General features: G+C 39.7%; 2 protein-coding genes across 2 annotated transcripts in view; both read left to right on the top strand.

The window, feature by feature from the left end:
* The first annotated feature begins 3,460 nt into the window (after positions 1-3,460).
* Positions 3,461-10,041, top strand: guf1 (GTP binding elongation factor GUF1). Its single transcript, XM_015012489.2, has 17 exons — positions 3,461-3,884; positions 4,007-4,118; positions 4,438-4,586; positions 5,016-5,096; positions 5,182-5,259; positions 5,327-5,410; positions 5,494-5,558; positions 5,657-5,860; positions 6,288-6,427; positions 6,608-6,731; positions 7,503-7,635; positions 7,943-8,086; positions 8,288-8,421; positions 9,018-9,119; positions 9,485-9,604; positions 9,718-9,754; positions 9,828-10,041. The coding sequence occupies exons 1-17, from the start codon at positions 3,699-3,701 to the stop codon at positions 9,960-9,962; spliced, it is 2,028 nt and encodes a 675-aa protein (XP_014867975.2). The 5' UTR covers positions 3,461-3,698; the 3' UTR covers positions 9,963-10,041.
* A 1,519-nt stretch (positions 10,042-11,560) lies between these two features.
* The window catches only part of pigg (phosphatidylinositol glycan anchor biosynthesis class G (EMM blood group)), an 89,209-nt gene continuing 86,036 nt past the window's right edge, over positions 11,561-14,733 (top strand). The window contains exons 1-2 of the mRNA XM_014969246.2: positions 11,561-11,951; positions 12,049-12,254. Coding sequence (XP_014824732.2) covers positions 11,798-11,951; positions 12,049-12,254 — 360 coding nt within the window. The 5' untranslated portion in view covers positions 11,561-11,797. The remainder of the gene's footprint in view (positions 11,952-12,048; positions 12,255-14,733) is intronic.

Below are 14,733 nucleotides of genomic sequence, written 5' to 3'. Positions count from 1 at the left end.
ATTAATCTTCATTTCTTGAACAACTTAAAAACTGAGTGAAGCAAACAGATGGAACATTGATACAAAATGGAAGATGGTGGCTAAGTTTAAAAAAAAGTGTATGAATTTGTAAAAAAAAAAAAAAAAGGATGACCAGAATGTCTTTCATACCCAATTTAGACACAATATCATCAAAATCATAAATTCATCTACATTACTGTCTCTTTTTAGTGTAAGTGATACAAATTTCATTAAAATGGTGAGATGGAAAAACTCCTTGGAAAAAAAGTTTAAAAGATGAGAGCTGATGTTTGTTTCTGTTTACAGTTAGACGAGTCGCCCCCTGCTGGCCAGCTACAACCTTACAGTGACTTTTACACTGTAAGGTTGTATATGTTTTTTAATCCGGTGTCAGTCACTGACAAAAAGCTAGAGGCTTTTGTGGATTTCAGATGACTGATTGCTTTTGCATTAAGCAAAGGAAAACAATTTGCATAAAAGAGACAAAAGGAGGAACTGGAGGTAGAAAAGAAATAGATGGAGAAGGAACAGAAATGTAGAAGAAGTGTGTGTGTGTTGTTTTTATGTTAACTTTTGAAATGCAAAAGTTGTGTTCTCCATAAGCAATGTTGAGATTTGTTGCGGTGGGAGAGACGTTCAATGGATATCGATCAGAATCAAGGGAACGTCGCCAAACATTTCAACGTCGCCAAAGACGAATCATTAAATCCTTTGAAATCTGAGTCACCGCAAATATCCAGACATATAGAACCGATTTTTAACTCTAGTTAAAAAAAAAGGGTCAGATAACTCTTGTTGTTTTGTTTTTCTTTCACATCCAGCTAATCGTTTGTGTTTGTGGCCTGCAGTGAAAGGACGCCGTCAAGCTTTAGAGGAAAATCAGAAGGTACATGTGGCGGTCATGTAATTTATTTCCATTAGCATCAAAACAGAACAGGAGCTACCAGTTGTTCTGCTTCACAAACATCTGGCACGAGAAAAAAAATCTGAATATTAAGTTAAATCCATGTCCGTGTCCATTAAGTTTTTTAAGGATAAATTTATTCTCCCTGAATTACAGAAATGTATGATATAAAACATTTGGTTGATGATTTTTGTCTGTCATTGTGCATATATATATATATCATGTTCAGCCTCATATATGTTCTCATAAAGTGCTATGTTTTTACTTTACAGCTTAACATATTTAATTTCACCCAATTCATTTACTTATTTTGAACAGACTTTGAATGCAGATTAATTTCACATTCCAAGACCTTTTCTCTGGCATCCAGGCAGAAACTTCAAACATTCCAGGTAGAGATGATTGTTCAGAAGATGGAGGACTGACTTAGTGCACAGTTGTTTTTAATAAAACACATTCTTCCAGCTCTTGGCGTCTATTTTTGTGATGCTTTCGCTGACGCTGGCCGTTCGCACTGCAACAACCACACAGAGGCAAACAGCCGCTGTAGCTTAGACTCTGGTTCAATAATATCATTATAAAATGGTAAAAAGTACAATAAGTGAAAAAATAAAATTTTTTGTTTGTTTTGACTATTCAACTAACCTATTTTTTTTGTCCTTTTAGTAGCAGCGTTTTCCCGTTGTCTCTCTGGAATAGCAGCTCCTCTGTTCCTCTGCAGGAGTCGATCCTGCCAACCAGTGCTGCCATGCTGCCAACAACCATTATTATTTAGCCAGAAAGCCCCGGTGGCACTGAGCTGTGATATGGGGCTCGTTTCCTGACCTCCTTTTCGAGCCGTGCCTCCTCCTCCGTCCACGGCTGACCCCGCTTGTCTGCCCAGAGACTGTACCGTGACAGAAATCTCTGCTGATGGACGGGAAGTATCTCGCCGGTCGCACAGCGCTGCGCGGCTGCTTACAGACACGCATCAAAAATCCACATAATTGACGGCCTTGCAGGGGTTTTAGGAAACGTCGGATCGGGGCATTCGAGCGAAAAGAGTCATTTTGATACGTTTAAAGAGCATTCTGGTGGAAACTTTCATTTTGACCACCCTAATATATTTTTGGTTCATCTTAAAACGCTTATTGCTAAACGATTCACTCCCCTTAAGCTTTTCAACATTTTGTCACGCTACAATAACTAATTTTATTTATTTTTTTATTTTGTATGGACTTTTTGTGCTAAATCCACACAGCGTAGGACTGAAGCGATTAATTGTGATGGCTAGATTATTCAAATAATCAGCAACTAATTTAGGAAATGATTAATCATTAACTCAAAAAACAGCCATTTGCCACACATTAGTGTGGCTTCAACACACTAACGAAGCCAAAACTACAACAACAAAAAAACATATATACATTTTGAATTTAAGATTTAAAAAAAAAAATTCTGTAAATTAGTTTTACTCAGAAGTTCTCAAGCAGCATAGTTTTCAATTCACCTGGTTCAAATTCTGTAAAAAGAAAAACAAAACAAAAAAAACAAGAAACAAAACTGTTATTATGCATATCCAATTATTAATCAATTAATCAATAAAATAAAATCACCAGCTTTACACTGAGTAGGTCGAGCAGAAATGGCTGAGATTTCCATATGTTGATGTTAAAAATATATTTAGCCGCAAATATGAATAAAGAGTTTTGAGAGCAATTAACTTCCTGGTTTCCCTTTGTCTCATTTTTTTAGATGCTGTTTATATTGTGATTCTGAACTTGTTTGTTTTGGTCTGGTTTATCATTTGCTAGCAGATGTTGTCCAGAAACATTTCCAAGCATCATTTTATGTGTGGGGCAAAGAGAAAATAAATAAATAAATAAAATGCTTTCAAGAGGGTTGCACTATTATCTGACAAAGATAAATATGCATTCTTTATAACCATGTTTCTAGATTATAGTTGTGAAAAAAAAAAAACATAAAAAACATGACAAGCCGCATCTAGGGCTAATAGATGCTTATTATTTTTTGCTCAAAGAAGAAAAGCAATAATCTATTCAAGGCAGCATCGTTGTCATAGCAACTGGCGTCAATTTTTATCCCACATCAGACAGGCTGAGTGGGCGGGACTAACGGCTGTCAGACGTGTTGGAAGCTAACAAATGCGTCGTGCAACTACAAACAGGCTCCCAATTGTTTAGGGCACAAAGTGAGGCGTTGTCATTTCCAGGTGATACAGTTAATTCATTCCCCTGCTTTTCGCCAAAATAATCACATAAACGAGAAACTAAATTATAGTTTTCATTTAGAAAAGAAACACAATATAACTTCTACACAAAAAGGACAGTGGTGTCGAGAGAGCGTCGAGTGAAATAAAAAACAATCATACAGCTGAATGAAGCGGTTTTCCCTCAAAATGTTGCTAATTTCTTTATCGATAATAAATTTGTCTGGCATTGTGTTTGTTTAATCTGCCTTCCAACATTTTTGAAAAACTAGGTCTTTCATTTCCAGTGGTTCAAATTAACATTCTTCATAAGTTCCGGTTCGAACGAAATACATTTCCCATAATTCTTTGCAGCTGACCTGTAACCCAAAATGTCAGCACCCTGAAAGCTCATGCAAGGACTACTGTTATGGATATTATTTATTTGAAGCAGACTGTTCACTAAGGTCTCACTTAGCTGTTATGTTAGCATGCTGCTAACCTTGCTAATGCTGCGCAGGTAGCCTTTGGGGAGCTTGTTAGCATTTCTCCTCCCCTGATAATAATAATAACAATAATAATAATGCTGTGAGGTTTCTAGAAAATATGACGTATTTTCTTGTCAAACAGCTCTGCGACATTTCTCTGCTAGGACGGGTTTTACCGTTTAAAGTGTGTAGGAGGAAAATACCGAGCTACAACATTTGCTACAGGGTGCTGAGACACCGCTTGGTGAAAAGTCTGCCTGTATTATCCAGCAGCTTCAGGAGCTTAAGCACACAGCCAGCCAAGGTAACAAACCCACCTCAGAGTCAGTTAAGGCAACCATGCATGGATTACTGTTAGTAAATATGAAATATTTAGTATGTTTCCTTTACAGTTAATAGAGTTAGTTGCTCTTTGTTGTTCCTAAGGATGCTGTCGACCTGTCCAAGTTCCCTGTGGACAAAATCAGGAATTTCTGCATCATTGCCCATATCGACCATGGGAAAAGCACTTTGGCTGACAGGCTGCTGGAAATGACAGGTAGAAAGCTTCACAGAGTCTCACACCTCTGTAAAACAGTATCAAACACCTGGAATGTGGACCTTTGTTTAGTTGAATATTACATTTCTGTGTAAAACTCAGTTCGATTTCTCCAAATCAGACCAAATCTTTTCAGTTTGAGACATTTGCCCTCACATCTGCCGTGCCCCAGGGCTCTGTTCTTGGTCCTGTTTTGTTTATAGATCATTATCGTCACTGTCCTCTTTGCCACTTTGTCGGCGTCTTTAGAAATGTGACGTAAGCATGTGTGCCTGTTGTGCTGGAATTGTCTCTTAATGTTGATATTGTTGGGAAACAGGCGCCATTGCAAAGACGGAGAAGAACAAGCAGGTTCTGGACAAACTTCAAGTGGAGCGGGAGCGAGGGATCACCGTGAAGGCCCAGACGGCCTCGTTGTTCTACAGCCACGACGGACAGGAGTATCTCCTGAACCTCATCGACACGCCGGTAGAGTCCCACTTCTTCACAGTTCAAAATATGTCTCCAACCCAAGCACCAAACGTTTTTTGTAATGTGACTAAATAAGAAAGATATCTTGCAAGGTTTCCCCCAGAAAACTTGCTAAGCTCGGTTGTTGGGTGGCAGTCATTCATCCAGCGGCCCGTCGTGTTTTTGAGTTAAAAATGTTTAAAGTTGACAGGAAATTTGAAAATATCACTTGGTAATCATGTGTTATTGTAAGATTGGAAGTTTAACACCTGAATACCAACCATAAAGTCTTAAAAATGCAAACATTTGAAAAAGACTTAAATAAGCAGTGCTTAGCCTGGTGGGGCACAAGTACAGCCTGGTGGCCCGCCAGGCTTATAATACATTGGGGGAAACCCTGTCTTGTATTATGAATTAGTTTTGAATGCAGGTTTGCTTTCCCTCCAGGGCCATGTCGACTTCAGCTATGAAGTGTCCCGTTCACTTTCCGCTTGCCAAGGCGTCCTGTTGATTATCGATGCCAATCAAGTAATAAATATATATTTATTGACTTTCCGAGGATTTATTTTTTCTGCGTGATTTGAGGTCTCCCATCTGTTGTGGTCTCTTAAAGGGCATTCAGGCGCAAACCGTCGCCAACTTCTACCTGGCCTTCGAAGCCCAGCTGGCTATCATACCTGTGATTAACAAGGTACTTTCAGACATTCCCACTGAGAGTTACCTGTACAAGGAAAGGTGACTTTGTTCTGTCTCCTCAGATTGATTTGAAAAACGCCGACCCAGAGCGAGTGGAGTCACAGATCGAGAAGGTGTTCGATATCCCACGTGAGGAGTGCATCAGGGTAAGAGATGGCGGGAACATGCTAACCGTTTCCCCGTACATTTCACCGTGCGCGCCTCGCAAACGTCTCCTCCTGTGTGTCAGATTTCCGCCAAGCTGGGAACAAACGTGGAGGCGGTTCTTCAGGCGGTCGTCAAAAGGATCCCACAGTAAGACCGGCGAGTTAGTTCTCTCCGTCTCTCGCGTGAAGTCTCGTTTTGTCTCGTTTTGTCTCGTTTTGCTCAGGCTTTCCTTCTTTTCCCCCCAGTCCCGGAGGGAGTGTCGACGACCCGTTCAAAGCTCTGGTGTTTGACTCCAATTTCGACCACTACAGAGGAGTGGTGGCCAACATCGCCGTGATCGGAGGGCGGGTGAAGAAGGGCGACAAGATCGTGTCGGCGCATCTCAGTAAAACCTACGAAGTCAACGAGCTGGGCCTGCTGCGGCCGGAGGAACACGCTACACAGAAACTGTAAGTGGACGGTGTGTATCGTTAACTGCTGGTCTTTAGTTTTCATTTTCTTCTTTGCCAGTCAAACTTTTTACAGCCTGGGAGATAAAAATCCAGGTCAAGAACAGTGGAAAACTGCCGAACCTTCAAAACATATATTTATTGGAGATTTTTCTTCTAACGAGACAAACGTGCAAAATCTTAACCTGCGTTTTGATTTACAGTAATCTGCCCCACCATTTCCTACAAATCTCTGCTGTATTCTTTGAACTAATTAAGTATAAGTTTGTTTTGTTGTTTTAGTATTTCTTCAGTTTTCAAAAATTTCTTAAGTTGTATTTTTGGACCCCAGTCACTTTTGATCGACAATTTTGGCCCACATAATAAAAGGTTTTATCCAAACGTCGCGTTAGCGTCTCATGCTAATACCAACATGGCCGTTCTCTAGCTTTGCAGGCCAGGTGGGTTACATCATTGCGGGGATGAAGGACGTGAAGGAGGCCCAGATTGGCGACACTCTTTACCGCCACGATCATCCGGTTCAAGCTCTTCCCGGCTTCAAGCCTGCCAAAGCCATGGTGTTCGCCGGTAAGACTCTCCCTGATTTCCACTTTTAAAAAGTAAACTCGGATTCAAACTGGAAGTGGGGAACCGTCTAAAAGTTATTCTGCTCTTGGCCCCTGAGTCAAGTTTTGTTTACGTAAGGCTTTCAGTGAGGAATCCAGCGTGGCTGGTAATGTGCTGCCTTTGTCGTTTCCTGCTCCTCAGGCATGTACCCAATGGACCAATCAGAGTACCCGGCCCTGCGGAGCGCCATTGAGAGGCTGACCCTGAATGACTCCAGTGTCACAGTGCAGAGAGACAGCAGTCTGGCCCTGGGAGCAGGCTGGAGGTCAGAACCAGCGCTTTTCAATTAGAGGAAAAATGGACTTCTGGGTGAAGAAGGGTGGGGTCAGGATTTGTACCGAGGTCACCAAGGAGAAAATGTTGGCGATAAGGCCACGTTCACACAGCAGGCAAACGCGAATTAAATCCGCTTCTTCCCCTCCGCCCCCCAAATTGTAACCTATGTTTGACGTTTTCTCCGCAATTCTGATCTTTTCACCCAGAAAAACATCCGATCTGTGCCACATCCATACGTGGAACTAATTCAGATACATATCCTATAGCTTTGAAAGTGTCAGCACTCTGAACAGTCACATCGCATTTTATTCAGCTTTTACATCGTTGACGTGAGACATGCGTCATAATTCTAGACCAGAAAAAGCCAGATGCCTTTAAATGAGGACGTAAACAACGGGAGAAAACGATGATTATGAACTTATGAATCTGTTCTATTGGCATCGCTTCATGATCCGTACGCATCCCGACTTCTCTACAGAAATTGCCGTCAATGCTCCACAAAATGCCGTTGCTATTCGTTGTGATTTCTTTGCTGTTGCTGTGGTCGTGTGTAGATTGTGCATCGGCTGAATAAACTTTAAAATTGATCCACGTTTTTCTTCTGATTGCGCTCGCATTTAATCAGCAGATTGAACGACCACACACACAAAAAATCTGAACTGAGCGTCACGACCTGCTGTGTGAACGTGGCCTTAGACGACTTTCCTGCTTCCTCCATCTGGTTTCTAGTTGTGTTTTAGTTGCGTGTCCTCCTCCACAGACTTGGTTTTCTGGGTCTTCTTCACATGGAGGTGTTCAATCAGAGACTGGAGCAGGAGTACAACGCGTCGGTCATAGTGACCTCCCCCACCGTGCCGTACAAGGCCATCCTCTCCTCGGCAAAGCTCATCAAGGTAGAAGAAGGGCGACAAATGTCAGAGATAATAAGACATTTTCCCATAAGTGAAATAATCTGCCAGTGGAACTAGTACTTTTCTTTAAAATCAGTATTCAAGAATTATTGACTTAAAGGAAGTTTCAAGTATAAGATATTTGTAGAATTTGATCCTTTTCATCAAAAATCATAATATAATTTCTAGTTGGTTATAGATGAACAGTTTTTCCAATTCTAAGGTATTTTTCCTCCTGACCTTCTCCTTAATGAAGTCTGTTATATGTGATCAGAACCTCTAAAACCCGTCCGTGTTCTTGTCCTCACAGGAGCACGGCGGCGAGGAGGTCACCATAGTGAACCCAGCTCAGTTCCCAGACAGATCGGTCGTGTTGGAATATTTGGAGCCCATGGTGCTGGGGACGATTCTGGCTCCAGACGCTTACACCGGCAAGATTATGAGCCTGTGCTTGGTGAGAGGGATGGGAGTAAAATGCTATAGAGATTAATTAAAACTCAGTACAGATGCAGTTTTGCATACATAAACATACCAGTTTAGAAAACTAAGAATTCACACAAGTGCTGTGGGTCAGAAAATGAATTTTTAAACTCGACTTTCTGACAAAAGTAAAACTAAAAAGCCTCGCAAAAGAAAGTTGTGGTTTATCTTTCAGAGTCGCAGGGGGGTGCAGAAGAGCATGGTGTACATTGACGAGCAGCGTGTCATGTTGAAGTATCTCTTCCCCCTGAATGAGATCGTTGTAGATTTTTACGACCTCCTCAAATCAATGTCATCCGGATACGCCAGGTAAACTGTAGCTGGTCACAGCATGCAGCTCAAAACAACGCCTGGTTTTCGTACATCAAGAGAAAAACCGGGAGAAAGTGAAAAGGGACAAATTTGCTAAGTTTAGTTGTGTGTTTATTCAAGAAAATGAATTATTAATTACCGATCTGCAGAAGGCAAAAATAACTAAGTCCTCACACTCAGGATTTTCAGACAGTCTGGTTTTGGGTGCAAAATGTACTTTATGCGGCTCTGTTTAGAAATCTAAACACTCGACAAGCTCCTTATATTATCACCTTAATGTCCCTCATTCAGCTGTTTATGTGCTACGAAGGCGAGGATGTGTTAACAAAACATATACAAATTGCAACACGATGGTGGGGCCAATAAGCAAGGCTGAATTTGAAGGCAGTCGTGAGTTAAAGCAAATGCTGCATATTGCGAAAAACATCATCCCTTTGTGCTAATAAATGACGGCAATTAGAACTGTTGAAATTCAGTTTTCTAATAAAATATCATTTTCCTCCAGTTCAGTTGTTTTTCTTGTCATTCCCATTTGATTTTGCTGAAGTAACTCTTTGTGTTCTTCTCACCACTTCCATCTCTTGCTTCCACAGCTTTGACTATGAGAATGCAGATTACCAGGCTGCCGATTTGATAAAGATGGACATTCTACTGAACGGCCGGCCGGTGGAGGAACTCACCACCATCGTGCACAGGTACAGTCTAGTCTTTATTATGTTGAAATATTCTGGGGATGGTTGTATTTGTTAACCTCAGTTGGTTTTTGATTAAACTGGTTTCTGTGGAGTTTGAATAATCAGACAGTTATTCTAATCCTACAGCTCCATCGCTATGTGTTCTGTACAAAATTAATTAAAGTTTACTATTCTTTTAGAGGGTGAACTTGCATTATACTATTATCAATATATATCACTTAAAAGTGGTCTCAAAAACAACATTATTATTTATCGAAGTCATTTCACGAACAATTTATCGTTCGGCAAAATTGATCTTTATGGCAGTCAGTGCATGTTTTATTTTTTTTTTATATTTGTATCATCTTACTGGGTTTTTCTGACAGGGAGCGTGCGTACAGTACGGGGAAAGCCATGTGTGAGCGCCTGAAAGAATCCATTCCCAGGCAGATGTTTGAGATCGCCATACAGGCAGCCATCGGAAGTAAAGTCATAGCAAGAGAAACGTAAGTAGTACAGCATCTGCCCTGAGCTCCTCCATTCGTCGGCAACATTTTGAACTTACAACAATCAATAAATGGTACTTCGGAATAAACGTGGTGCTGTGTTCCTCTTTCAGAGTAAAAGCATTCAGGAAAAATGTTCTTGCGAAATGTGTAAGTAGAATGGTTTCTGTTGTCTTATGCAATATCTTGTCGCAAGTCGTTTTAATCCTCTCATCTTTTGCAGTACGGAGGCGACATAACGCGGAAGATGAAGCTGCTGAAGAGGCAAGCCGAGGGTAAAAAGAAGATGCGGCGCGTCGGCAACGTTGACGTTCCAAAAGACGCCTTCATTAGTGTTCTGAAGAGGAAAGAAAAATAAAACATTATTTTAATCCATTATTTATGCATTTGCTGCAACTGTAATCAAAAAATAAAGGAATTGCTAAATTTTTTTAAAACTTTGGCAATCTCTTCTAGTTTTTATTAGTTTTTTGTTTCCTTTCTGATGCTTTGTTCACATTTCTCTAATCAAAAATGGATGTAGCACCAGAAATGAAATACAAAATTAGATATTTTTCTCAATCATGTTGGGATTTTAATAGATATTTAGAGGATAAGAAGTGATGCAATTTCATTATTTGCATTATTAAAAACAAATAAAGTGAACATGGAAGTGGTTCCCATGGTAACTCTGAAGAATCTGTAGAGGTCCACAGCTCGGGTGGGAGAAACAACTATAGGTCTTCCAGTCCGCAATTCTAGCCTTTATGGAATAGCAGGATGAAATGTTAAGAAAAAAAGGTATTAAGAAGTCAGGTTTCATGTGTTAACACTCCACAACTTTAGCTGTTATTAAAATTCCATAAAATATCAAATCAAGGTATGCTAACAGATGTTAACATTGAAGGGAACCAGAAATAAATTCTAACTAGTAAGGCAGGAATCTGGATATAAATTTTATGATGTGTATTAATTTGATATTCACCACTATTTACTTTTTGTGAATATAAAATTATAGGAATAAAGTACCTTAATCGAGCATAAATAAATGCCCAACCCAGGGAACTGGTGTAAACGGAGCTGTCTTGCAGTGACTAAATTCTCCCAGCAGATGGCAGCAGAGGCTCAGACATGTACATACGGGTAGTTTAGTCTTGTATCATTGTTTTAACATACTTCTTTTTTTTTTTTTCATTTTTACAAGTTAAACTTTAGATATTCTTTGTTCTTTCTCCTCTAAGAGCAGAACAAAACTAATATTATAGGGAAACTTTTTTTTTTTTTTTTTTGGCCATTTCATCATTGTAAAACCTTAGATCTGTGGTGCCCAAGTTTCTCCACCTCTGATGCTGGATTTAAACAGATGAATCACTTCTTCGGGTTGTCACAATTTTTGCAGAGAGCCCATGTTTAAATCAGGTTTATTGAACATGGAAGACATAAAATATGCAAAACGCCACAACTGAAATGGACACTGCTTTGAACAATGAATAGACATAGTATTAGATTTCCTTACTTTATTCTCAGAATTCTGAGATTAATATCATGCTTTGACTTCCTCTGCCACGTAACAGGTCTTTTAAATCTGACATGTACATCCAGGAAGTTAGTTTTCCTGCTGAGATCAAATTCATAGTTTTAAAATAAAAGTCAGAAAATTCTGAGATTAAAGTCAGAATTCTGAGGGCAGAAAAATCAAAATTATGAGACTGAAGTCGGAATATTCTCGGATTAAAATCAGACTCATCTGACATTAAATTGTGAGATAAAAGTCAGAAAATTCTGAAATTATGAATTATGACAAAAATCTGGTTCCTGAGATTAAAGCCAAATTATTATTATTATGTATTTATTTTACAGTGGCAATAATCCCTTTCTGTACCTGCTTAATGTATTTGTTCTGGCTGACGCAAACAAAAACATAACCCAAGTGTTCTTTTAATAAGCGCGTTGGTTTTGTTTGGTTCTCTCGCCTTCCGTAGTTTATCAACGCGGAAGCTAAAATGAATGGCTACATTGCTAACTGGTATTAGTGTTTCTATCCCAAAAATACGTATAAACATCTACTGTTTGCTACTTTTCCCGAGAGACGGACATGTTGCGGGGTAACACGCAGCTTGGCGGGTTGTCCCTATGATGCGTGGCAGCTGCAGCTCCTATGTGTCGTCAGCGAGTTGTCCCCATTCAGATAAGTTAGTCGCTCAGTAAACCACCATGAGAGTCCGCTCGTCTGTGTTCGCCTGCTTCATTTTAATATTTGAAGTGCTCGGCGTTGCCCTCTTCCTGAGGGGCTTCTTCCCTGTTCCTGTCAAGTCTTCTTTCTCCTCCAAGAGCAGGCTGTCGGATTTACCCGCGGAGCCGCTGGCAGGTGAGAGCCCCCAGCATCACCCTTCCCCTACCTACTTACCTACCTGTCTGTCCCCCTCATTGTGGTTAAGCTCATCTGATTTGTTCTCACCTCACAGGAAGCCCTCCCAACTCCACCCGCCTGCCCCAGCCCCTGTTCAGGAGGGTCGTTCTCATGGTGGTGGATGCCCTCCGAGAGGACTTCGTGTTTGGACCCTCCGGGGGGTCCCACATGCCCTACACCCGGTACCTGGTGGAGAAAGGCTCGTCCCACAGCTTCGTGGCCAAGGCAAGACCTCCCACTGTCACCATGCCAAGGATCAAGGTAAGGTGCTACATTTATCCACATCTTAAATATGATTGCTTTTATCTGTGGCAAAGACATCTGCAGGGTTATATTTTCCCACAGCGTGTAAGCGCATCCTTAGAAATCATTACATTTATGTATCTAAAATTAAGGAATTAAATGCTCTTAAATTTATGTATGTACAATAAAGGCCTTAAAATGTCTTAAATTCATAAAACAATTTAAGTTAGCCCTAAATGCGTCCTGCAGTGGCAGGACTATTTAATCTCATATAGTTTTTTTTGTTTGTTTGTTTGTTTGTTTTTTTCTGGCGGGACTTTTCTGTCAGGCATTCATGACCAGAGGGGGTTGGGGCTACCACTAACAAGCTGCTAATATACCTTTACTAGCTAGCAAAGGCAAATTCTTTGAGCTAGCTATCTACGAAGCTAGCTAACTGGCTATGAAAAAAGGCAACTAAAAAGCTGGCTGCCTTTTGAGCTATGAAAAAGGTTAGCCTGCTAGCTAGCTAATTAGCTACATTTTTTCCATCTATAATGGGTATGTGAAAAATTTATTGCTGAACGGTATTTTTCACAATTTTTTTTTCCAGAATTAAATCTTCAAAAACAGAAATTTTGTTTAAAATTGATTTGCTGTTCAGCCCAACTTTGTCATATTGTTTTATACCCTGAGCTGTCCTGCTGTATTTCTTCATTATGCTGTTTGCTCTCTAATATTCTTGAACAAATTTCTGAAACTGAGAATATATTGGCACTGAACTACAGACACAGAAACTCTATTAAATTAAGTATCTTCTGAAGACATTGGACACATTTCAGATTTTCATTTTTCATTCATAAACAATTTAGAAAACAATGCATCTATTTTTGCTCCCCCTCATATTTTGTGTTGGTCTGTCGCATAAAATCCAAATAAAACAGGTCAAAGTTTGTGTCGAAACTTTCAAGAGGTACGAATGCTTTTGCAAGGCACCGTATAAGTAAACGTGTCGTTCCATAGCCTGCCATCACCTTAATGCTCAGGATTCACTTTGTTCACAAATACTTTGATTCAGTGGAATAAAGGTTTACACAGATTGTTCTCTGTGTTCCATTATAGATATTTGGTGATATTTAGCAGCCTCTTTTATCCATTTCCTATCTATTATTATTATTATTATTATTATTATTATTATTCCAGTTGTTTTCTAAAATAATTCAATCAAGACTGTTAGTTTTAAGGAAGGAAAATCTTCTATATTTGTGTCGCTGGATGTTGGAGTGTTTTAACTGTTGACATGTTGGGTTTTATTAACAGAATTATATAGAACAGCTTCAAATGAAGCATTCGTTTTTTTATTACCTTCATATGAGAGCATTATTATTATTGTTGTTAGTCTGTTGTTAAGGTTGGGCTACAGTATGTTTAATCAAATTATCATTTTGATACAAGTATGGCTTTAACTTTTCTGAAATTCATACAACTCTCAGTTCCAATGATCATTTTCCCCTTTCTATCCTTTGCTAATCATCTTTAATTAACTTTATCAGTCATAAACTCCTAAAATCATAAATACACAACAGAACCTAGTGATAAACCATCTGGTTCCTACCAGGTGTTGGAAAATCAAAAACAAAATGCATAAGCAGTGCTAGAAAAGTTGAGGAACTACTTACTTCATAAGAGTTAGGAAAATTTTGTAGAGCTGGAAGTCCAGCATGTTGACTAACTTAATCATCAGCAACTCTGTAACCTCTTCTGTAAAAACACAAGCTGTGCTCAGCTTTTGGTTGGAACCCCTGAGACGTGTGTTAATAACGCATAAAGAAGAAAAGACGTTAGAAAGGACCGTGAAGAAAGAGTTATCTTGACCATCTTCTCTAAATAATTCATGCTGCTGCGGCGTTCGTCTTTCTGTCGAGCTGTGCCTGTCAGTCTGTGCGGGAGCGGCTGTCCGAGGAGGTTCACTCAGACGTCAGTCACAAGGACTCAGAGAAATAATCTAAAACTCAATCCCGCATCGTACGGGCCTCCATTGTTCATCTTGGATGTTAAATTTTATGGCAGAAAACTAGAACAGTTATTCATTTACAGGATATGGTTTTCCTGTTAAAAAATAAAATAGGCAGCAACTTGTTATGGGTTTAGAGGATTTTATAGGAGCAAATTGCAAGTCTTTATGAAAATAAAAAAACAAAGCAAAAAAAACCTGAAGCTACATGTTAGCCCCCACCGACATGTAAAGCAAATGAGCTGACAGAATAACTGAGAAGGACAGAGCTGAAGTTTGAACCAGCAACAAGATAAACTTCTGCCTATTGAGCAACTTCTGTATTCATAGAATAAAACAAGAATGTGTGTGTTAACCTTCAGGCCAATACCGATTTCTGTTTTTTTTGGGGGGGGGGGGTTACACGATCATATCACATAAAAGAGAAAATAAAAAGTTTGCTGCATGTTGAACAGTCGTAGCAGTTCTGAATCCAAGTGAGATTAAGTAAGTAAGTGAAAGGAA

The sequence above is a fragment of the Poecilia mexicana genome, unplaced genomic scaffold (genome assembly GCF_051168715.1).
Source record: "Poecilia mexicana isolate PSO_F unplaced genomic scaffold, ASM5116871v1 scaffold_10, whole genome shotgun sequence".
In the NCBI taxonomy this organism is placed as follows: Eukaryota; Metazoa; Chordata; class Actinopteri; order Cyprinodontiformes; family Poeciliidae; genus Poecilia; species Poecilia mexicana.
Note: the sequence above shows the minus strand (reverse complement) of the source record. Positions and strands in the feature narration are given on the sequence as shown.

Bases quoted from the DNA above. Each gene is read 5' to 3' on its own strand.
- guf1 (XM_015012489.2), top strand. From the start codon at position 3,699: ATGACGTATTTTCTTGTCAAACAGCTCTGCGACATTTCTCTGCTAGGA. The intron at 5,559-5,656 runs GTAAGACCGGCG...TTTTCCCCCCAG, and splicing joins GTCGTCAAAAGGATCCCACA to TCCCGGAGGGAGTGTCGACG. The intron at 6,732-7,502 runs GTCAGAACCAGC...CCTCCTCCACAG, and splicing joins GCCCTGGGAGCAGGCTGGAG to ACTTGGTTTTCTGGGTCTTC.